General features: G+C 45.1%; 1 protein-coding gene and 2 non-coding genes across 3 annotated transcripts; 1 reads left to right on the top strand and 2 right to left on the bottom strand.

Moving 5' to 3' along the window:
• Window positions 1-318: 318 nt before the first annotated feature.
• On the bottom strand, window positions 319-392 carry TRNAN-GUU (transfer RNA asparagine (anticodon GUU)). Its single transcript has one exon. It is a non-coding gene; the product is annotated as a tRNA-Asn (tRNA).
• A 4,101-nt stretch (window positions 393-4,493) lies between these two features.
• On the bottom strand, window positions 4,494-4,566 carry TRNAV-CAC (transfer RNA valine (anticodon CAC)). The gene has a single exon. It is a non-coding gene; the product is annotated as a tRNA-Val (tRNA).
• A 2,868-nt stretch (window positions 4,567-7,434) lies between these two features.
• On the top strand, window positions 7,435-19,979 carry LOC133040159 (neuroblastoma breakpoint family member 6-like protein). The gene is made up of 6 exons (XM_061119917.1): window positions 7,435-7,612; window positions 9,325-9,427; window positions 11,361-11,596; window positions 15,471-15,522; window positions 16,385-16,546; window positions 19,581-19,979. The coding sequence occupies exons 1-5, from the start codon at window positions 7,435-7,437 to the stop codon at window positions 16,530-16,532; spliced, it is 717 nt and encodes a 238-aa protein (XP_060975900.1). The 3' UTR covers window positions 16,533-16,546; window positions 19,581-19,979.
• Window positions 19,980-24,643: the final 4,664 nt, after the last annotated feature.

The following is a 24,643-nucleotide window of genomic DNA, read 5'->3' as shown; positions in this document are numbered from 1 at the left end:
CAGCTCCCGGAAGCCGCAGGAGGCGGGGACTGGGGGCGCTCGTGGCCCAGGAGACCCCGCAGCCCAGCGGTGTGGACGCCGCCCCTCCCGCGCTGCGGACCCGCGCCTCGGTGCCCCTTTCCACGACGCCGGTGGTCAGAGCTCCGGGCTCTCAGGAATGACCGAGGCTCCCAGTCCACCCGGGAGCCGCCCTCCCCGCTGCCCCTTTGCACCTGACTCCTGCGCTCTTTCTCCGCAAGCCGGTTCGCCGCAGCACTTCTCCGGTGTCCTCCTGGCAAAAGGGAGTCTCTTTGGTGTTCTCTAAAAACCTCACCACACCGTCCCTGGGTGGGCTCGAACCACCAACCTTTCGGTTAACAGCCGAACGCGCTAACCGATTGCGCCACAGAGACAGCAGTACGCGATGCTTTTGGACTCCCTTTGGAGTAGACACTCATTCCCGGGTTAAGCACTCTGGCCCCCAGAGAAACGATGCCGTTTCCCTGCCCACTACCCGCTACAGATGCCAGCGCCCCCAGAGAATCCGGGATCCAGGGCTCGATCCTTCCGGGCCTGAACCGAAATAGATCCAAGGACAGCTGAACACCCGGTGGGCTCCCATGATGGCCCTGCCCGTTTCGTCGCCTACACCCGATGAATGAGAGTTGGCCCCCCCCTGGCAAAGGCCTCCGGGTCTGTGCTTTGGTTTCCTGTGTCCACCAGGCGGTCCACCAGAGTGGGCTACCCTGGGAGCTCAGACTGCAAGAATCCGTCTACAATGCAGGACACCCTGGCTCAATCCCTGATTTTGGAAGATCCCCTGGAGAAGGGAATGGCCACTCACTCCAGTATTCTTACCTGGAGAATCTTTGGACAGTGGAGTCTGGCGGGCTACAGTCCCTAGGGACACAAAGAGTTGAATGCCACTGAGCGCCATTGACTTCCCTGTAAGTGAGTATAGCTGGTTTGTCTGAGTGTTTTCTTTAAATGGCTAGTTTTACTCACATTGTAAATTTGGCAAATAGACACTTGTTGTAAGACTGACTTACCCCTCTCCAAATCAGAAGTATATGAAGAATAAAAGAAGCGTTCTCCTGCCTCCATTCCCACTCCACCGCTGACACGCTTTATATGTTACACGTAAGAGGCGGGGGCGGCTTAGGAGTGTAATCAGCCCTATGAGGAAACTGAGGGACCCAGGAAACCCCGCCTCCTGCCCTGACATCCGTCTGCCCCCTCTGGGCTATGATCGGAAAAGGGTGAAGGCAAAGAAAAGGAAAATAGCATTCTTATTTGCAGGAATTTTACCTCAAGATGGGACACTCTGGTTAACCTAGGCAGACTATGTGGTTGGTATTGGAGAGCTAAGGGGGTCCTCCCTGGCACAAAACCCAAAGTGGATTTCACCTCATTTTCTGAGGTGACAGTGAGCTGCATCGATCAAAGGAGAGGAGCAGAGAGAAAGCAAGAGGGATGAGCACCTGCGGGAGTCAACCGTATTGGAGTCTCCTCAGGGCCTTAGAAGAACTGCCCTGAGCTTATGGGTGGGACGTCTGGAGGCTAAAGAAGCGGATACGGTTCTCTGCCGGCGGAGGCCAGGTGACCGCCGAGGGGGTTCCATGGTGTAATGGTGAGCACTCCGGACTCTGAATCCAGCGATCCGAGTTCAAATCTCTGTGGGACCTTTCTGCCTAGTTAGAAGAGGCACCATTTTTACACCCCTAATAGGACCTGCCTTCCGGCTCCTGGGACGCGCAGCGGCGTGGTTCTCACGGACACAGCGGACAGATGTGGGACCGACCCGGGGCGTCCTCGCTGGACGCGGGCGGCTGTGCCCACCCCTGCCCACCAGAGCCCGGCCCCTCCTCTGCCCTCCAACCCCCGCCCAGGGGCGCAGTGACCCCGCCAGTGCCGCCCCCTCGTCGGGTCCCCTGGGTGTCTGGCGTAAAAGGCAGAGGCTGAGCTCACGGAGTCCCGCCCCGCGAGGGGGCTTCGCACCGCACGGCGTGTAATTGCACGGTCGTCCCTGGGAGTAAATGGTTGCGGGCATGAGCTGCGATGTCACATATTCACATATTAGATGATACCTAAAATCATTTACCCCCACGTTGAAAGGGGAATATAAGTAACTATGATTTCTATAAATAAAAGACTTAATCTTCGTTGAAAAAATATCATATGGTGTATTCAATTTTCTGTGAAACAGAATTTTGAATTTTATATATGGAAATATGTTTTGGAATTAGAGTTTGCTTAAGAGAAACAAAGCACTACAGGAAATTTAGGCAGTTCACTTTCATTAGGATTTTGAACAGAAAATAAATCCAAGACTTCTACAATCTACAGTAGTATGGCACCAATATTTTCCACATTTTTAGAAAATCTGAAAGTCAACATGAAGTAGTTTTTAGACCAAAATTATTAAAGCTGTGTAAGGCATACCAGGAGTCATCTCTGAGAGTATGACAGGACAAACATTTTCTATACAATTATACATCAATTATTAGAATTATCTAGAGTGTTAAAAGCATTCAAGATTCATCCTTACTATCAATTTGAAATTTTTTCTTGTCCATAGCATGGAGAGCACTAATTTATCCAAAGCTAAAGGTTTTTTATATTCCTGAGTTACAGCAGAACAGAAAGTTACAGCATGACAGAAAGTTCAAGGGGGAAAAAAAAAAACACAACCCACATGTGTTCTATTCATTGAGAGAGAAAAGGTGGTTCACTTCCCCACTTTGGAGAGAGGGAGAGTGGAATATGTGTGGTAAAGCAGGATGCCTCTGTGATTGAGTTCAAACTGGACCTGGGACTGGGTCAAGGCCAGAAGAACACAAGACTAAACATTATTATCCTGGGCCTTAGACCCAGCTGACAGCACCCGCACAACAGTCCTGGAAAGCTCTTGAGGGTATTCCCCCTTCCCTGGACGTGTTTCCCATCTGGTTCTCTATTCCACCAGTCACAGGGAAGCATTCTTCACCTCTGTGTCCTGACAGACACTTTATCATCCCTGCAGGACACAGGGAGCCAGGCAAGAGTGAAGGGGAGAGCTGCACTCACCCGATGGGTTTCTAGCAAAGTAGCGGGGAAATCCCATAGAAAGAGGAGCCTGACTGGCTACAGTTCATGGGGTCGAAAAGAGTCAGATATGACTGAGCCAGTGGGGATGAGGACGAGGGGTTCCTGGTGAAACCAGGTGCTTTGATCAGATGGATCAAAGCACCACTGACTGTCCACCTAAGCAACCTGCAAGAGGCCAGACGGCAGCCGGTGCTGCGGAGGGCAGAGGATGAAAGCCTAGAGCATCCTACAAGCACAGGGCATGACAGGCCTGCACCTGGAAAGAGCTGAATAAAACACTATCTAGGTTATTCTTTTAAAAAGCCTCTCAGTAGGGGCGTTGGTGGCTCAGTGGTAGAATTCTCGCCTATCACCCGGGAGACCTGGTTTGATTCCTGGTCAATGCATTGTGGTTGTGTTTGTTTTGGGCTTCCCTGGTGGCTCAGATGGTAAAGAATTGCCTGCCATACAGGAGTCCTGGGTTGGGAAGATCCCCTGGAGAAGGAAATGACAACCCACTCCAGTAGTCTTGCCTGGAGAATCCCATGGACAGAGGAGCATGGTAAGCTACAGTCCAAAGGGATCTCAAAAAGTCTGACATGACTAGCGGCTAATATACATACCCTCTCTACACCCAAAAGAGACCAGATTCCAGGTTCCTGAAGGGCCAAGAGGGCCCTCTTCTGGATGGCCAAGCTGTTCCTATCCTTGGAAGACAGGTCCCACAGAAGATAGCTTTGAGAGGGACGCCAAAGTAAAGGAACCATCCTGAGATGTCCGCATGTTATTATCAAGTGATGTCATAACTCTTACATAAAGAAAGAAAGAATATGATGTTAACTGCCCACGTAGGTACAGAATATACCATCTGCAAACTTTTGGTATCTTACAAAAGCTTTTGGTTTTGGTTTTTAATGAATTTTTGGAACTGAAGGCTCACATTCTGGAATGAAAACTCTCTGTAAGTAAGACTCTGGGTTTACCACGCCAGGAGAAAAGAGTGGAGGCGACAGCTGGCCACCTCAGGCCTTTCACAGCATCTCAGCTCCAACAGCCCGCCTGAGGTCCAGGACCCTGAGGCCGAGACTCAGCGGCTTAGGAACTCTGTGCAGAAATGTTCTGCACTGGACTTTTAAGCAAAGTACGGTTCCGATCGGGGCAGGAAGAGAGTGACTTCCTTGAGTGCAGACGCTGGAACAAAGAAAGTTTCCCCTGACTGGGAATGAACTCGGGTCGCAGAGGTGAGAGCGCCAAATCCTAGCCACTAGACCCCACCAGGGAGCTGTAGACAAAAGGTTATTTCGCTTCTTCAGGAAAAAGATGAGTCGTCAGAAAGCAGGAAAAGAAATAGCTCAGCGGCCTACAGCTGAGTGCATACCTCACCCCATGCCTTTCGCCTTTGCCAATGCGAACGCATATCTCCGCGGTGGGGGTGGGGGAGAACCACCTGTTTCCGCCCGGCTTCGAACCGGGGACCTTTCGCGTGTGAGGCGAACGTGATAACCACTACACTACGGAAACAAGACACTCTCCACTGCTTAACACTGTATCCATGAAATTCCGAATGCTGCCTCCAGCATCCAGACCACCAAATTTTAACACTCAAACAGGAACCTTGAAGCCCCAAGCTCGCTCAGACGCGGAGACAGCGGTTCATGAAGGCCCTGCTTTAAAGTTCCTCATCTCCCCTCAAGTGAGAACACTGGGGCCCCCACAGGCTGCATTCGGGGTCCCGCACCCAACGCAGAGTCCTCAGACCCTTAGCTCCGCCCCCGAACTCAGGGGTCGCCCCAGCCGACTCCCCAGCTCCCGGAAGCCGCAGCAGGCGGGGACAGTGGGTGCGTCCGAGGCCAGGAGACCCCGCAGCCCAGCGGTGTGGACGCCGCCCCTCCCGGGCTGCGGGCCCGCGCCTCGGTGGCCCTGTTCGTGGCGCAGGCGGTCAGCACTCTGGGGTCTCAGGATTGATCGCCGCTTCCAACCCCCTGTGACCCGCCCTCCCCGCTGCTCCTTTGTACCTGACTCCTGGGCTCTTTCTCTGTCTGCCAGCTCGCCGCTGCACTTCGCGGTGTTCTCCTGGCAAAAGGGAGTCTCTTTGGTATTTTCTAAAATCTCATCCCACCGTCCCTGGATGGGCTCGAACCACCAAGCTTTACGGTTAACAGCCGAACGCCCTAACCCATTGCGCTACGGAGACAGCAATACCGATCTTTCCTGGAGTCTTTGGAGTTGACACTTCTTCGTAAGATAAGACCCCTGCCCCCAGGGAAACGGTGCCATTTCCGTGGCCTCTACCGACCACAATGCCAGAGCCCCAGAGATACGAGGAGCCAGGGCTCCTATCCTGCGGGCCTGAACGGAAATTGATCCAAGGACAGCTGAACACACGGTGGGTTCCCATGATGGCTCTTCCCGCTTCCTCGCCTACACCCAATGAATGAGAGTTTGCCCACCCTGGCCCAGGCCTCCGGGGCCGAGGTTGTGCTTCGGTTTCCCGTGTCCACCAGGCGATTTCCACCAGAGTGGGCTTCCCTGGGGCTCAGACGGTAAGAATCCGCCTGCAGTGCAGGACACCCGGTTTCAGTCCCTGGTTTGGCACTATCCCCCGGAGAGGGCATGCAACCCACTCCAGTATTCTTGCCTGGAGAATCCCCATGGACGAAGGAGTCTGGCGGGCAACAGTCCACAGGTCACAAAGAGTCGGACATGATTGAGTCGGACATGATTGAGCGCAGACACACACACAGGGACCTATAGTCAATATCTTGTAATAACCTTTAATGGAAAATAAATTCAAAAATAATATATGTATATATGTGTAACTGAAGCACACACACAAAAAAGAATTCTACTTTTTGAAAATTTAATAATGTTTATCTTTTTGCTAGTTTTTCTATGTCTTATGGATATCTAATAACAGTGTATGACATACAAAATTTTGAATATATTTGTGTAGGATATGATTAATATAAATTAATTAAATATAAATCTATTATATTTAAATTATTGACACCATTCAAGATGCTCCTATTCTTTTCTCTGTACTTGATAAAATATTCTCAGAGAAATGTTAATGTTTCACTATGATTATATATTTTTTCTTTTCTTTTGTGTTTCTTCTGATTTTTGCTTTATGTATCTTTGTTTCTTTGTTGTTAAGATGTCTAATGGTTTATGATATCTGTCTTCTTTGTGAATCGTGTACCTTTTATCGTTAAAAATATTCATCTTTCTTTCATTTAAAATAAATAAATTTTAAAAATTCAAAATAAATAAATACTTGTTTTAAAAAAAAGAAAACCTATTTCAGTGACTTTAACAAGTTGGAAAGAAACCTTGTGGTGCTAGGATGATATTCACAAGGGACAAGCACAAAATATTATATGCAGTTTAAAACACAAAGCAACCCACAGAGGAAGAGGAAGATGGGGCTGGAGGCAGGGAGCTCAAACCTGATTTCAAGTTTAATGAGAAGCCCACGTGCTTCCCCAGTGAGGGAAAAGAAGCTACCATAATATTGGTCTCCACCAAGAAGGTAATTAAGACATAATCTAGTCAGTAATCCTTATAAGTTAATTACTCACATACCAAGTACAGTATTAAATTCAGGATTTTTTCCCCACAATATTAAAATGGTGTGGAAGAAATGAGAGAAACAAACAACATCAAGACTGTCTAAAAGTTTTGAATTTTTCTGATGGAAAAGTGACTTCATGATAGTCCTTTTGACAATGAAAGAATTTGGGATAATATTGATCCTTGATGTTTTCTATGCTTGCAAGAATAGAAGTACAAAATAGCTTTAAAGTTTAGAAAGAGATAGATCTGTAATATCAGTACTAGGGTTCACAAATATTGGCCTCCGAGGGAATGTCCCTGTCAGTGGTGACCTTCAGAACAGACCAGGTGGCCTTGAGTATCAGTTTGGCCTAGTCAACTAGAATACAGGAGCTCCCGAGATTCCATGACACCCCCCACCTTCCAGTTCTGTTATTGCAACTCCATGGTTACCTGGCCCGCTGGCTCCTCTCTCTGGCACTCTTGTCAGAGCCTGACCTCTGAGCTTTGGCTTCTTGTGCCTCATTTTTACAGTTGAGGATTCTCAGAGTTGAGGAATGCTGACAAAGTAGGCCCCAAAGTAAGTAATAAATCGCATCTTCATTTTAAAAACATGTTCAATACATTTTTTCCCAGTGAATGAAATCACATTAAAGCAAAGGTTACATACTGTAATAGTCACCCAGTCATTATAATTGTATACTTTAATGATTTTAGTAATTTACCAGGCTGTACATTCATCACCACAATCCATTCACTTGTCTCTAATTGCTTATTTATTTGGGTTTCTTTTCCCCAGTTTCTGGCTCTGCTTCTTCCATCCTAAGCTTCAGCATGGCAGTATCTCACACCATTTTCTCTGGTTTGAGGACAGAAATGGGCATCTTGGAAACCAACCAGTACTTGCACTCCCAGCTGGAAAAAAGCAAACAGGACTTTCGAGACCTCACAGAGAAACTGCTCACGTCCCAAGCTACTGTTTACTCCCTGGCCAACCAGCTGCAGAAATACAGTAAGTCCTTGGGGTCACAGTCACCATAGTGATAAATGATTGTCTTCCCTCTAAGAAACAAAACACCCTCAAACTGTATTCTTTTCCCTCCTTCATCAAAATAAATTGCATCCTTACTACACTCCCAGAAAGGTGGAAGCAGGTAGTTAACCCTCCCTTCTCAGAGGATGGAGACACTGACGAACAAAGGGATAAAGTTTGTAGTGAGAGTATAGAGAGGAATAGAGGCTAAGATCTCATTCAGGCACTAGACTTTTTTTCTGTCTCAGGAATATATATATTAGATTCTATAAACATATAATATCCTTGTTGGCTTAAACATCTCAGGATTTAATTCAAACTTTTTGTGAGCACCCATTTGCAAAGCACTGTGCTAGCTGCACTAGGGAAGAAAGAAGTGACAGGACACCCTGCCTACCTTAAAGGTCCTTAAAGCTGTCTGTTCCCAACTGAACCACAGAGATCTGGAAATGAGAACATCAGTAGCACACAGCAAGGGGAGGGGAGGAGCTGTAGTGACTGAGGAACATGGGAATGAGGACCGAGGGCGACAGGAAGAAAAGGGCAGAATTCTTGCTGATGCAGCAGTGGAGTTCACTTTCAAATTTCTACCATTAGTTTTCAACAAACCAATGGGGGATAAAATTTGCTGTCCAACTTATTGACATGGGTCAAAAAGTAAAAATTAAAGCCTAGTTATCAAAGAAGTGAAACGAGCTTTCAGGTATGGGAATGTAAGTGTTTGTTTGTTTTTACATCATTTATTATGATCATAATACAGCTTTTTTTAAAACTGGAGAAGAAAGATGTCACCCAACATTTTCGTGTATAGGTAACACAGTGTAGTAATTAAGAATGTGTACCCTGGGGCCAGACTTCCTGGTTTCAAACCCAAGTTGTTCATCTTCTCCATGTCTCAGTTTCCTCATCAGTAATGATAACAGGAAGAATATCTACCTCCTCAGAGAGAGGTGATGATTTCAGGATGATAATTCTCAAAAATGTGTTAGAACAAGGCCTTGGCTGCTGCTGCTAAGTCACTTCAGTCGTGTCCGACTCTGTGCGACCCCATAAACGGCAGCCCACCAGGCTCCTCTGTCCCTGGGATTCTCCAGGCAAGAACACTGGAGTGGGTTGCCATTTCCTTGACAAACACTGTGTATTAGTTTTCCCACCAACCTAACGCAGCACCTGTTAGCATTGAGCATGTCTTTCAGGTTACTTCCCCTTAGTGTGCATTTTTACACAGTTGTATCTAGATAAACTTTAAAATCTTGGAAATATTGAGGGATTCTCGAAACTCTCAACATGGGAGGACTGTCAGCCGTACAGTCCTTGGAGGATTCCCAAACACACAGGGAATTCCTCCTCTGCGCCCAGGTTCATATTTTCCTTAAGAGGCTGTGTGCTTTGGTAAAGTGGTCCAAGATTTGGAGTCACAACTCAAGAATGTGTGAATTCTGACTTTGCTTCATTCCAGTTGAATCATTCAGAGTTATTTTACTCTCTATGAGGTTCTGTCTCCTCAGCTCTAACTTGGGGGGAATCAAATGCTAGTAGCTGGGAAAGCTGAGGAATCAGATGTGGGATTCCTAGTGTGGAGCCTGGTACCCAGGTGACATCTGTCCTCGGGTGGGCCCTCCTCCTCCCTTGAAGGCTGGACCACAGCAGCAGGGCCAGCTTCCCCTGAGACAGTGTCTCTGTTTCCGCAGAGTGTGAAGAGTACAGGGACCTCATTGAATCTGTGCTGGAGGAGGAAACGCCCTTTGAGAAGGGGAAGCTGGCAGAGAAGAGGAGACTGGCTACACGACTTGGGTAAGGAGGAAGCTGTGTGGAAAGTGGGGAAGCCTAGGACGGTAGAATAAAGAGAAAACTTGTGCAGGGAGAAGGGCAGAAATGTACACACAGGCACAGAACTAGACAAAGACAGCCTGTGGGAACTAATGGAGGACTCTCTGGATTCTCCCTGAAGTAATATATGAATAAAATGAGCTCACATGCTCGTATTGGAATTCTGGCAATGTGGCTTGTGAATTAGCAATGGGCAAATGATCTCAATTTTACATGAATCTCAGCGACCTCATCTGTGAAATAAAAATACTGACAGTGTCTGCCTCAGAGGGTTATGGAGATGAAATGCACGATGACCAGCGGTTATAACCATTTCACACACATGTGGAGCTTTCAACAATATTGGCCATAATTATTATACCTGTTCTTGCTCTTCATAGGCCTAGTACTTATCATCTTTTTTTAAATATTAGATTTGGTTTTTATTGTAGAGCATACATGAGAACAAAGTGCTGACACAAAGCTCCAAGTCACATTTGGGAAGTAAGCTAAAAAAACCTGTAACTGTTTTAGTTATACAGTCCTGACTGGAGGAACCCATGGTGGCAAAAAAGCCCTGGCTCGTGAGAGGGGTTTCTTGATGATGGCTGCCCCAGGTTATGCTGCCTCAGGCCTGGGCCTCTGTGAGACTAGGTCCCTGGCAGGTGGCAGCCTGGGGACCAGGAGGACCTCTGCTATTAAAGCTGGGGCTTAGCCGTGGCTGGGAAGGGACACTCCTAATTTCTAATGTTCCCAAGGACCTTTTATGATAATAATGTTTCTCTTCCCCACCTTTGATTGATTGATTGATTTCTAAAAGTATCAGACTATGTGGAGTGTTAGCTGGCAGGGCCACTGGGTAGACAGCTAATTGAGCAGTCATTGCCTGGAAAATGAATTATTAATTTGCAAGGCCCAGTATTGCCTATCCTTAGAGACTTTCATAGATAGGGTAGATTGTGGCATTGAAGACATCTTCTCAACCTTGGTTAAAATGAAATCTGAGAAGCTCAGATGTGTAAGAGCCACTAAAGTGGAGATGCTTGACTGAAGGAGGCCTAGGTCTGGAGACCCTGTTTCTCCCTGATCTTTGCCTTCCACTCTTCTGACACTTTATAGGAACTCTAAGGAATAGAGTTTTGAAAGACAATCTGTGGATGATTACTTAATGTTGAGGAGATTGAAGCATCAGATGCGGTAGATGACTATTAATATCTAATCTAGCATTAGGGTTATGTGGTTTTAAGTATTAACTGATTGTCTACTGAGGTATGAATGCTCTACTATGCACTGTAAGTTGGGTCATATGGACTGTCTCTAGCCTCACAGAGCTCACATTCTAGTTGGGAATTTATAAAAAGTATTTGTACAAAATTAGAAAACTGTGAAATCCCAGAGAAAGTCATGTAATTGTTATTCAGAATTTTAATTACTCTTGAGTGCCTCCTTATCTGTTATAATAGTTTATCTTCATGTCGTTCAGAGGAATGCTCTTCATCTTAACCCTCTCACTGATTTTTCTTTTCATCCTTTCAGTTAATATCAGATGTACATGTCCAACACTTCTGTACCTGGCTTCCCCACCCCCAATTGGCCACACATTCTGTATAATGTTTGATGACGCATATGACATTAAAATGGATGTGCACTGAAGTGAGGAACTGAAGGGGCTTTTTTTTTTAAGTGAGGTTAATGAAAAAGAAGGAAACAAACCCAACACTATTTCCTCATTCCTTCTGTTACAGGCAAGTCACACAACCTGTGCAAGTATTCAACTTGGGAAATTCCTTACAAGTAATCAAAGACACACCTCTGCTGAAATTTCCATAACTTATCATTCACGACATTCACTTTTACATTTTACTTTTCTTTTCTTTTTTTTTTTTTTTTAACATTTTACTTTTCTTTGCCACTTTAGGAGATATGATCCCCTGATTGAGGCTCAGGCCCGAGAACTGACCTGCTTACGACAGAAGATACATGAAGGGAAAGGTGTCTGTTATTTATTCACACAGCATGCAAAGAACACAATCAAGACTTTTGAGAGTTTCCTCAAGAGCACTGACATGACCTACTACCAGAGACAGAGATACTGTGAGCTCCTGGCCCAAGGAAGCCAGATGGCAGAGAGACTTGCCAGCAAACTCTCCACTGGTAAGTTATCTTATAGGCTCTGAGAACACTTAGCTTCTCCAGAGATCCTAACCTCACATGAGACTCCACACCTTCACAACTCCTTCAGTGACGTTGTAGCCAGGTGTCCTGTGGTTCTGTGGTGGTCTCAGCTACAGGACAGCTTCCCTGGTGGCTCAGCTGGTAAAGAACCTGCCTGCCAATGCAGGAGATACAGACATGGGTTCGCTCCCTGGGTCAGGAGGATCCCCTGGAGAAGGAAGTGGGAACCGACTCCAGAGTGAAGCTATCAGCTAGAAATACCTGGGCGTCCAACCCTGGGCCCAAGGTGAGCCTCCACAGACATATTCCAAAAAGGAGCCAATATTGTCACTGGACTGACCCTTGTGGTTCTTATGATTGCAAGATATACCTCAGATACAACCATCAGGGAACTTTGAAAAACATGAGGTATATCACTCACATTTCCCAGAGGGTACATGGCTCACGCAGGGCTACCCAGTGAGGTTAGGGTCTGGTTACCTGTAAAAAGAGGGAGACAGCACAAGGCTGTGGTTCTACCTAATTTGGTTTGAGGGTGGGGTGCCTAGGATTTCATAGGTTCACTCTTTACTGGTGATTAAAGTGCAGGAAAGAAAAACAAGGGGTCAGACATCAATGATCTAAATCAGCCAGGGATCTCTAAAACAAGAGAAACTTCAGACGTGGAGCACCTTGCCTCTTCATCTGGCCCTGAAGGTGCCCATGTGTTCCTTCAAGATAGCTGTCTTTGGGAAAAAAAAAAAAGATAGCTGTCTTTGAAGTGGATGCCTTCAGAATCAGTAACCGGATATCAGCCCTTGGGTTACAATTTTAAAAGAAGAGGACTGTCAGGTGCTTACAGCATACCTGCTTCCCACCCTATAATCTGGGGACCATGACAATGGTACTTGAGAGTACAGTGGAGAATATATGGGGCTGGAGACCACATTGTTAAAACTGTTTTCATCATCACATGCTTTTGGAGCAGGAGGCAGCAGCCATCGAATCATTTTTGGTTTTTAATATACTTGATATGCATTAAACTGACCCACTGGAGAATCAGTTCTGTGAGTTTTGAAAAATGCATACAGTGTTACATAAAAGTACAATCAAGATACAGAACAGTTCCATTGTTTGTAAAAGTTCCCTGTACCTCTTTGTAGTCAACCATTTCCTCCAAATCAAGTCCCTGCAACCACTGGAATTGTTTTTTGTCCCCTTAGATATTTTTTAATCTCCAGAATGTATCAGTAGTTTGTTCCTTTCTATTGATGAGTACTATTCCATTATAGAGATGTACCACTTTTTGTTTATCCAGTCATCCACTGAAGAACATTTAGATTGTTTTCAGTTTGGGGTGATTATGATTCATAGTTGTTAAGATTCACATACAGATTTTTGTGTGAAAATACGTTTTCACTTCACTTTGCTTGGATAAATATCTTGGAGTAGGATTGCTGAGTCACATGGTGAATGTGTGTGTGTGTGTGTGTGTGTGTGTGTGTTAGTCACTCAGTCATATCTGACTCTCTGTGAGTCCATGGACTGTATAGCCTGCCAGGTTCCTCTGTCCATGGAATGCTCTAGGCAAGAATATTGGAGTGGGTTGTCATTTCCTTCTCCAGGGGATCTTCCCAACCCAGGGATCAAACCCATGTCCTGTATTGCAGGCGCATTGTTTACTATCTGAGCCACAGGGAAGCTTAAAGAGTGTACGTGTCCTTAAAGTGTACGTTATAAGATTGTACATTTAACTTATAAGAAACTACCAAACTGTTTTCCAGTGTGACAAAACCATTTCACATTCCCCTGAGCAATGAGTTAGATTGCAGTTGTTCCCCAATACCAGCTCTTGACATTATCAGGTTGTTGTTTTAGGGCTTTTTGTCTTTTAATAGCTGTGTGGTTGCTTATCATTGTGATTTTTAATTTGCATTTTCCTATTGACTAATGGTTTTGAAGATCTTTTCATATGTCTACTGATCATCTATGTATCTTTGGGAAAGTGAGTGTCTACTATATTGTTCATTTTAAAGTAGTTTTTCATATTATTGAGTCTTGAAAGTTCTTTATATTTCTGGATACAAGTCCTTTATCAGATATTTGACTTGTCAGTATTTTCTCCCAGTTTGTGGCTTATCTTTTCATTCTCTTAACTTTCTTTCAGAGTGAAAAATTTCTTAATATTGGTGAGGTCCAACTTATTGGATCATCATTGTCTAGTTTTATCGAAGACTCTTTGCCTAAAACAAGATTCTTGGCCTTTCCATATAGATTTTAGTCATTGTCTATAAAAAAATCCTGTTGGGATTTTGAGTGGCATTGCATTAAATCTGTGATAAGTTTAAGGAGAATTCATATTTTTAGTAATATTGGGTATTCTAATTAATGATCACAGTGTCTTTCATCAGGTTGAGATAGTTCTTGTTTTATTTATTCATATTTCCATGAACAAGCAAACCTTTTTTTATTGTTTTATGATGGTGACTGCTGACAATAGAGAAGAAATTTCGTCTCCTAACACAAATATGAGCAGGCTGAGGTCCAGCTAAATAAAACTTCCAACTTATTTAAGGAAGTTCCTTATTTGCTAAGAATTCTATTTTGAATTGACATTGTTTGGTCAAATGCCTTTTTGTTCATCAAACAAATGATTATATATACATATTTTTATGTTGTGTCCTTTTAGATTGTACTCTGGACATTTTGAATATTATATTGTGAGACACTGGGTCCTGTTAAAGCCCTCTGGATTATTTCTTAGCAGGCAATCAACCACTTCTAGGTTTAGACTGCAAGTTCTGTCTCACATTCTATGGGTAGCAGTTCCAACATCAGTTTAGTGTTCAGGGCCTTTGATGTGTTGTTTGGGTCAGTTCAGCAAGTATGCCACTAGGTTTAGTCTGGACTAGCTGATGGTTTATATCGTAATTCAGTTCTCTAATCCTTTGCCATGATTCCTTGTCTCTGTTCCACACAAGCTCAGTTTGGGGATGAACCCTAATATTTTTGACAGTCTGTAGATCATTTCCCAGCCTCTCCTCTCTCTGGCATTTCTTCTCTACTTCCCAGTTCCCAAGGGGCCTCTTCCACATTCCTCTGTTCAGAAAGATTGGGTTCTCCCAGTCATTTCTCCTGTCACACTGTCCTGCAGAACTGCAGGGGGCTATTCTAAGATCAAAGAGGCAAGAAAATCGAGACAGAAAAAAGAGGAGGGGACACTCGTCACACTTTTCAGACAATTAGTCCCTTTTGGACTAGAGCCCTAGATTCTCATTTGTGGTTAACATCCCTGCTCAGCTGTCTCAACAACACAGTTCTGCAAATGGGCTGATCTCTGGGCAGGGTCAGGAGAGGAAAAAAAAAGAAATGGGGAAGAGTCTCTTTACACTCATCAGCAGAGGTCCCCCCCGTCCAGTCATTTAGATAGAACAGGGGGTTTCTCCTGTTGTATTTGCTCCTCTGTGGCTGCTGGAATATCTGTGTGAGAGCAGTACTGGGACTCACAGCCATGGTCCATCCACCAAGTTTGTGGGGGAAATGAAGGTTAGAGCTGAAGGAGTGCAGAAGCCAGCCAGGCAAGTATCCCGTGTACTGGAGAACAGGACATTGTGAACTTTTTGCCTTGACTCAATAGCAGATGTCCTGGTGACGATTCAGCCAACCAGCAATATATTGTTCACTGTTGCTCAGGAAAGCCTGCCAGGCTGCTCCTCTAAAGACACAACTTTAGCCCTCCTGGAATAATTCTCCCAGAGCATTCTGAACAAACATATAGAGTATTGTGTCTCTGGTCAGATAGGCCCTTGTATTTGTAAGCATGAGATGGGACCTGCTCAATTTCCCACTAACTCTTTCTATTTTTGGTTCACAGAAAATCACCATGATAGGAAGGATGAAGAGGGACAGGAGTCACGGGCAGCCAGGTAACTCTGAGCGATGAAAGGGCTGATCATGGAGTGGTGAAACCTAGAGAGGAGTCCAGAAGCAAGAGACCCAGAGGCCAAAGGTCCCAGATCCAGGAGAATCCAGAAGCTGCTGATTGTTCCTATTTCATTCATTCATCATACGATGATGTGTCCTTTAACCCATGTTATCTGTTCTCATTTGAAGTTCTTGTATTAGTTGCCATTTCTTAGTAATTCTTCAAGTTTAGTTAACTGAGTCATTTTGACCTAAAGGTAAACCAGCCAGAGAAACCTGGTCTCTATTTTCTGAAAACCTGTATGATTAAAAACTGAAGTGAAATGCCTGTTTCTGCCCAGTTGCCCTGAGATATGTTGGCCAATGTTTCATAGCCAGAAATATCTTGAAAAATAAAGCCAATCATGTCATATATATATATAAATATACATATATATGGAGAGAATGATCTGAAAGCTACAAGAGTCCTAGGAGGTTACATTCCCTCAGGAGCCAGTCTTCAATGGACCCCTTCACATACTCTTACATAAAATTTGTCCATAGCATTTTAATGTCTGTATTATAAGAGTCTGTGTGTCCTGTGTGTCAGAGTATATTTTAGAGAAGTCATTGAGTCTACTTCCTCATCCACATTTAGAGGTCAGTGCACTGAACACATGCTGCTCTCTCTTCTACCCCCATTCTATGCACACTGAAGTCCCAGTTAGAAATGGATTGTTATGTTTTTTCTCTCTGAGAGGATAGACCTTTTGGTTTCTGGTGTCCCTTCCATGAGCTTCAGATGAGCACCAGCTGTCAGGATGAAGCTGGTTGCCTTCTTTTCATCTCCTGTCTTGTCTGCCTCCTTCTCCATCCCCCACTTAGGCTCAGCATGGGGCTCCAGGAGGAAGAAGTGAATGAAGTCCTGGAGGACTCACTAGATGAAAAGTATCTGACGCATTCCAGTCGCCATGACTCCCACCAGCCTCCCAGCAGCAATGCCTCTGTGTGTAATGTGCAGGACCAGCTCTGATGTAGACTGAGCCAGTGAGTATTCCCAATACAGACAGAATAACCCCCAACAACCAGAAGACTGAATAATAAAGCTCCGGTAGCTTCTACCTGCTCACCATCTCTGTCTAGGCTGATTGACATCATCTCTGCAGGCACACCCTAAGAACTAACCTTGAAAAAGTGATTAGGCTGAATTCAGTTCTGGGACCACGTTTTATGTCACTGGTGTGTCTGTTCATTTGCATTCTCCCTGGTCCACACCTCACCTCCCTTTCTCTGGCCCCCACTGGCATATGCAAGCTGAGGACCCCGGGCAAACCAGAGTGCAGAGAGAGAAGGGATCATGAGAAACTCTCTGCCACGCCTCAGCACATGTACATAATAAACTTCATTATTTAAGATGAAGCATCTTAGCTTTCCTGAAATGTTTTAGCTAATTACAGTTTCTGAATGGTGCCCTTTAGGCTTTTCTAGCTTTCTAAGAATATCATCAGCCTTGCCCATATTTGGGGTCCACTTATCGTGGTTCCTCAGCAATGCAGGAGATGAGGCAGGTTCCCCATGAACTCATGGCTCCTGAGTTTAAGCACCAGTGTCCATCGCCCCTCAGGTGGCTTCTCTCCCCATGAGGTTCCATCTTAGTACAGACTATTGGGTGGTGAAAGTTAAGCTTCTGCCCCATCACACTGAAGTCCCCACACTTGAGTCCTGGTTTTGTTCTGGGCTGAGGCAGAAGCACGGGACAAGGAACTGCAGAGAGCATCCTTGGAAGCAAATGTGTGTAACTCGACTAAACTGTAATTATTTCCTGGAACAGGATGCACTTCTCACTCTACAGGCAGATCTTGGAATCCACTGCCCAGCTGTACAATGAAAACACAGATATCAGGGGAGAAAATCAGAGCCTTCCACATCACCTGAGTCATATTCCAGACATAAGCGGTCAAAACCCACAGGGAGAGACCACCCTCAGATCGCTCTCTTCTCTTGCCACATCTGGCTATCAAAACAAAAGATGTGGAGAACAACACTATTACACAATCCATAACTCTCATGGTTTTCTCTTATCTAGAAAGATGTTCCCTCTACAGGTCCCCAGACTCCAGGCTCCAGGAATGGCTCTAGGAAACCCACCATTTACTTACAAAATTCACCCTATTATTTAAGCCTGAATTCCAGTCTTAGGTTTCTCAACTTATAGGTCATGTAGCTCTAGTTACTTAACCTCTTGACCAACTGTTTCCTCAGGGGCAAAGGAAGTATACTTGAATATATTTAGATTCTGGAACCAGTTCCGACATGGCAAGGGAGATTTCCCATTCCATAGGTTAAGGTTAAGTGTTCAGTCATACAAGATTATTCCATGCCTCCACACCCTGTCCAATTCTGAGGGCAGTTGAAAGTCCAGATTGTCACCTGAACTCCTGACTGACTGGCTAGAAATCAGGATATCACCATCCGCTCCTCAGGTTCAATTAATTTCCTAGAGTTGTTCCTACAGAACTCAGAGAAACATTGTACTTACTACACTATCGGTTTATTATAAGAGGATATAACTCAGGAACAGCAGATGGAAGAGGTGCACAGGGCAGGGCATGGGGGAAAGTGTGGAGCCTCCATGCCTTCTCAGAGAAAGCCTAGTACCTAGTACTCTCCTAGTACCTCCATGTGGTCACCAACCCAGAGGCTCTCATAATCCTGAAAACCTTTTGAACTTTATGGAAACTCATTACACTGGCCTGATTGATGAAACCACTGGCCATAGTGATTGAACTCAGTCTCCAGCCCCTTTCCCCATCCATAGGTCAGGGGCTGGGACCGGAAGTTCCAACCCTCTCATCACAAGATGGACCTTCCTGGCAAGAAGCCCCCAGCAATACTTGCTTCCAAAAGTTGCTTTATTTATACAAACACAAGTACCTTTATCCCTCCATCACTTAGGAAATTACAAGGGTTTTCAGAGTTCTATGCCAGAAACAGGGATGAAGGCCAAGTGTGTATCTCTTATTATAAATCACAAGGCACTGATAGTGTCTGAGGACCCTCCTGGTTTCACAATAGCAGCACCTTTCTATTTAAAAAGGATAAGACATGGATTTAGGAGCCAGATTTCCATTTAAAACAGCCTCTCTTTCCTAGAACAGGCTGCCTTTTTTTTTTTTTTTGACATGTACACACTACTTTATTTATTTATGGCTGCACTGTGTCTGCGTTGCTACATGCCGGCTTTCTCTAATTGTGGCGCACGGGCATTTCATTGCAGTGGCTTCTCTTGTTGCAGAGCACAGGCTCTAGGAGCACAGGCGTCAGTAGTTGCAGCTCCCAGGCTCAGTAGTTGCGGCTTGCTGACTCTAGGGTGCATGGGCCTCAGGAGCTGCAGGATAAGGGCTCGTTAGTTGTGGCTCAAGGGCCCTAGTGCGTGCAGGCTTCAGTAGTTGCAGCTTGAGGGCTCTAGAGCATGGGTCACTACTTGTGATGCCCTGGGGCAGTTGCTTCCTGGCATATGGATCCCAGACCAGGGATGGAACCCACGTCCTGTCCACTGGCAGGTGGGTTCTTATCTATTGCGCCACTAGGAAAGTCCTAGAACAGACTGTTTCTGAATGTGCATGCTTGAAGCTAGGCACCTCTCTCCTGAGAGGTGTGAAAGGTCTTCCTTTTTTCTCCACAAGAGTAGAATGGAGAGTAAACTGATGCTGAGCAGGGTGAGGGGGTGGTTAGGGGTGGGGAGGTGGAGGTAGTGGGGTGGTGGGGGATGGGGGTAGGGATCTGGCTAAACCATATGCAGCAGTTTTGAGCAGGGCCATCAGTGTTTTGGGGTAGTGGAGTCCTATGTCCCACACCACAGGGCAGATGGTATATTTCAGAGGGCTTTCCCTTCTCATCTGCTAGCACAGCTTTCTCTTTCCAGATTGTAGCTGACTGCCACAGTTTATCCTCCTAATACATTCAGGTGGCACATGCCATCTTTCCTCTCTTAGCTCTCACTGCAACCTCAGTTAGGTGTCATCAGAATCTGATAGAAAATCCTCACTTGTATTCTGTTGTGTTTTGTTTTCTGTTTCAGGTGACAACTAATGCTGTAATTGTGTGAAAATGTTTGTCTTATTTCAACAGAGCATAGCCCCCAATTGATGAGAAAAACAATAAAGCAAGCAAAATCCAAATCTGAGAGGAACAGCAAGATTTCACACTACTTTAGATTTTTACTCCAGTTTGCAGAAGTCTCAGCCCTTCAGCCCACAAATATAACTGCCCAAGGGACACCAATGCCTAGACTCACAGCTAATCTTGAGAAAAATCTCACCCTTTTCCCTCCCATCTCCCTCCTGTGGATAACTAGAGTCAGCAGCAGCTGGAAGAAAATGGCAAGGACTTGGATGAAGAATATGTCAGAATAATGTCACTGCAGACCATTCATCAGCTCTTCAGTACATGTCCCTTTTCCTTGGAGTTTGGGGGTTTCTAATGATCCTAAAATAAAGCTTATTTTATATGCATTCTGTTGGCTATCATCTTTTTGTACAAATCAAAATTATAAAACTTTCTTTCTTCAGCCTAAAGCAGAGAACTCAAACATTAATGTGCCCACTACATTTATACCCCAGAGTGATAGAAACCAAGGCTGAATGCATACTTCATTCCAAAACTACATGTTATTGAGCACCTAATATTACATGTGAGTTGGACTATAAGGAAGGCTGAGTGCCGAGGAATTGATGCTTTTGAACTGTGGTGTTGGAGAAGACTCTTGAGAGTCCCTTGGACTGCAAGGAGATGCAACCAGTCCATCCTAAAGGAGATCAGTTCTGGGTGTTCACTGGAAGGACTGATGAAGCTGAAACTCCAATACTTTGGCCACTTGATGTGAAGAGCTGACTCATTTGAAAAGACCCTGATGCTGGGAAAGATTGAGGGCAGGAGGAGAAGGGGATGACAGAGGATGAGGTGGTTGGACGATATCACCAACTCAATGGACCTGAGTTTGGGTGAACTCCGGGAGGTGGTGATAGACAGGGAAGCCTGGCGTGCTGCGGTTCGTGGGGTCGCAAAGAGTTGGACACAACTGAGCGACTGAACTGAACTGAATATTACTTGGAAATATTCACTGGGTCTAACTGTCTGGGAACCAAGGTACTCAGGCAAAAATTTCTGCCCCCCAGGTTGCACATCTGCAAGCAGAGCAGCAGTCTCATACCTGTCCACCTGACGGGGGACCCAGGGACACAGTGATAGAATTTCTGCCCGAGAAGGATCCTGAGAGTCTGCTGTTCACTGCTGGACCTCAGCAAATTTCCATCCTAGAGGTCTGTATTTAGGACCCACAGAGAGAGATCTAACATATCTAGATGGAATTACTGTGGCTGAGTCACTTCAGTTGCATCTGATTCGGCAAGAATAGCAGAGTGAGTTGCCTCGCCCTCCTCCAGGGGACCTTCCCAACCCAGGGATTGAACCCATGTTTCCTGCAGGTGGCTTCTTCATCGCTGAACCACCAGGATAGCCTCCTAGATGGAACTGGTGGCTTTCAAATTACGCCACTCATTGGGAGATTTTTTCTGAAAATAAATTTCTCATACCCTCTGTCTTTTGCTTTTCAATATAAAATCAGGACATCTCATTCAGAAGCTGTAAAGCATGTAAGATAGCCTCCAACTTACCAGATTCCCAGGTTAGAAAGCTGATTTTTCTAAGGAGGGCAAATCCTGGGTGGCACGAAGGGACCTTTACATGGGTTTTACCATACACCACTGACTTACATTTTCTGGTACCAGTAAGTGGCATTGATCTCTGTCACACCCTTCCACAAGGGAGAGACCCATTGAGAGCCAATGTTTAGTCCAGGACTCAGCTCTTCACAGCTTCCTGTATTTTATAATCATTTCTGACCCCTCCCCCCCACAATTATTTACCTTGAAAATTTTCAAACCAACAGAAAATTGAATAGAATCATACAACAAACATCTCTATTCTGTTCATCTGAATACAGCATTTTCTCCTTTTCTCTGTCGGGCTGACACACACACTCATATCACTTTATTAAATGCAGACAAAAAGCCTGCTTCACTGCTAAACACTTCAGCATGTATTTCCTGATATTAAGGGCATTGTCCTATACAACCATAATCAACGATCAAATCTAAGTACATTAACATTATTTCAATAACATTACCTCATATATGCTCAAGGTATAAATTTTCCCATTGTTTAAAAACTGTCGTATCTATATGCTTATATGTGTATGGATATAGCTATTAGACACATTTAACATATGCCTCTATATTATGCATATCTGAGAGAGGTTAAGAATTGTGTGTGTTGTGGTACTGATATTTCCCCATGTTCCAATTAAAGTTTCTAAATTTTGTCCTTATGACCTGGAACTGTCTCCTGACTTGTATGGTTTTCTTGTTTCTGATGTCTTTGAATTTCTGAAGAGGATAGGCTAGTTATCTTGTTTAGTGTTCTACATTCTGATCAAACTAAACCTTTTTTTGCAAAAGATCAGCACATCCCATTTGTGTTTCCTACTGCATCCTGTCAGGAAGCAAGCTGTCCAAGAACAAAGCTACAAAATATTGAAGGAAACATACCATCTGTCAGCCAGGCTAGTAGTCCACATCATGTCTGGAGTCCTTCAATCCAAACTGCAATGTCTATCATCTACCTTGACAGGAACTGAGTTTAGGTTTGCTTTTATTCCCAGGACCAGCTGCGATTATTACTTGCAGCTATAAAGCAGGATTTACTGCTGACTCCCTGCTCAATGTGATCTGGAGAAGGGAAGGAGAACCCACAAACAAACCTAGAGCCAGGCTACTGGGAACATTGGATGTGCCCCATGTCTGACCATGCTCAGAAACTACTCTCAAAGGTGAAATTCTGCTGTCAAGGAGTCACTAGCTTCCACTAATGAAATGGTGCCATTATAGACATGTTTTCTGGGTGAGATATTTTTAAATATTAGTGGGGCTTCTAGGGAGAGATGAGAATGAATTTAGTGCATTTAAAATAAAATCAAATTCTTTGCTATAGTTTACATTGGCTTATCTCAATCTCCCATACTCCTTTTTTGTTTTGCATGACGTAACAAAAGAGACAGAACCCAACTCTGCACCAAGGACTGGAGCCAAAGATAGGTAGATAAAAACCTTCAGGCTTCATGAATTGAGTTGTCAAGGTGCAAAAAGGAGGCAGTACCTGCGGGCTTATCAGGAGAGGCTTCTGGAGCCAGGGGGAGCCAGGTCAGAGGAAGTAGTGAGGCCCTGCCCCAGGCTCCTTGGTGTCGCCCAGGCTGGAGGGGGTGAGATGCCAGGGTTGAGCAGCCACTCAACTTTATTCTCCCTTCATCTCAGAAATTTAATGTCTTGCTTTCATCCAAAGAGAAACTGGAACTTGAGTTCCCAAAACTCAATAAGAAACAAAAACATAAAATACTTGAAACATAACAAAAAAATTGAAATACTAACATCATATATTCTGTACTCCAACATGCAAAGTTAACATTTTCCCGTGTTTGCTTTCTCACTCTGTACACATGACTTGCTCCACCATTTGAGAGCAACTTGCCGATGTCTCAACTCAGGATCACTGGTTGGGCAGCTGTTGCTGCCTTGGAGTCTCAGCATCCCTTGGCGCCTCCCTCAAAACCAACTTCTGCAAGACCTGTCCTCCAAGGCCAGGGAAAGGCCTTGTGCTGGTGGAAAGGACCCCTTGCCCCTTCAAGAACCTGAAATCCATTCTCTTCAGGCTGTAGAGAAGTTTCAGACCCTGTTCTATGACCCTCTCCCCTAAGTGCAGGGCAGGTGCACCCTAGGCTTGCAGGAAACGGCTAGGCTGTCTCCCCCCACCCCCGCCCCCGACCCCCCCCACCACACTCCCGCTCTGCAGCACCCTGGGACTCCTCTGGGTCGTCTCGGTGGGCAGTGGGGTCTTGGGTCAGCCTGAGCTCTAGAAGCACCTTCCTTGGGAGAGACCCATGGGGAAGTGCATCTGCCCCCTTGGCTCTTGCCTGGGTCTCTGTGCCCTGCAGAGAGCAGAAAGGGTTCTGACAGGACACAAAAGGAAGCATCTTTTCCTGTGGTGGGAGGGTGAAGAGAGCTAGTGGGGCATGAGTCAAGGAGAGGGGAAAGTTTCTGCAGAAAAGTCAGCTGGTATGGGGGTTTCCTTGAGCTCAGGGTAGCTCCTCTCTGCAGCGTGCCGTCGCAGCCGCCGCGCTCCCAACCAGTCCATCCTAAAGGAAATCAGTCTTGGTTGTTCATTGGAAGGACTGATGTTGAAATTGAAACTCCAATACTTTGGCCACCTGATCCGAAGAGCTGACTCATTGGAAAAGACCCTGATGCTGGGAAAGATTGAGGGCAGGAGGAAAAGGGGACGACAGAGGATGAGATGGCTGGATGGCATCACCGACTCGATGGACATGGGTTTGGGTTGACTCCAGGAGCTGGTGATGGACAGGGAGGCCTGGCGTGCTGCGGTTCATGGGGTCACAGAGTCGGACACGACTGAGCGGCTGAACTGACAGACTGACTGATGGGGGTTTCCTTGTGTTATGAGTCATTGTTTTCCTCAGGCTGCCTTTAGATTTCTGTCTTTGTCTTTCACTTTTGCCATTTTAATTATGATATGTCTTGGTGTTAGTCTGTTTGGGCTCATCTTATTTGGGACCTCTGTGCTTCCTGTGCCTGGATATCTGTTTTCTTCTTCAGATTCGGGAAAATTTCAGTTCTTATTTCTTCAAATACATTTTTGACTCTTTTCTCTCTCTTCTCCTTCACAGATCCCTGAACTTCCTTGCTGAAATTTAAATCACGGGAAAATTAAAAAGGAGATAAGTTAGTCATCTAGTTAATTAGTGGTCTCTGTGCCAGGTATAAGGAAAAAAATTAAGTTGACAATAAGGATAAACCTTGAATACTTTTAAAAACTTGTAAGACTTCTAAAAATTGACATATAATGGCATGGAAAATATTTATGTTATATTTCTAGAGATGACTCCTTTTATGCATCACACTGGTTTAATAATTTTGGTCTAAAAATTATTTTGCTGTCTTTCCTAATAATGTACAAAATATTGGTTGCAGAGTATTCTAGTTTATACATGCCTTGGATTTATGTTAGCTTCAA

Source organism: Dama dama, chromosome 20, assembly GCF_033118175.1.
Source record: "Dama dama isolate Ldn47 chromosome 20, ASM3311817v1, whole genome shotgun sequence".
Classification (NCBI taxonomy): domain Eukaryota; kingdom Metazoa; phylum Chordata; class Mammalia; order Artiodactyla; family Cervidae; genus Dama; species Dama dama.
Note: the sequence above shows the minus strand (reverse complement) of the source record. Positions and strands in the feature narration are given on the sequence as shown.

Coding starts and splice junctions, on each gene's coding strand:
- LOC133040159 (XM_061119917.1), top strand. CDS start 7,435: ATGGCAGTATCTCACACCATTTTCTCTGGTTTGAGGACAGAAATGGGC. Junction 9,428..11,360: donor AGACTGGCTACACGACTTGG/GTAAGGAGGAAG, acceptor TTGCCACTTTAG/GAGATATGATCCCCTGATTG. Junction 15,523..16,384: donor CAGGAGTCACGGGCAGCCAG/GTAACTCTGAGC, acceptor TCCCCCACTTAG/GCTCAGCATGGGGCTCCAGG.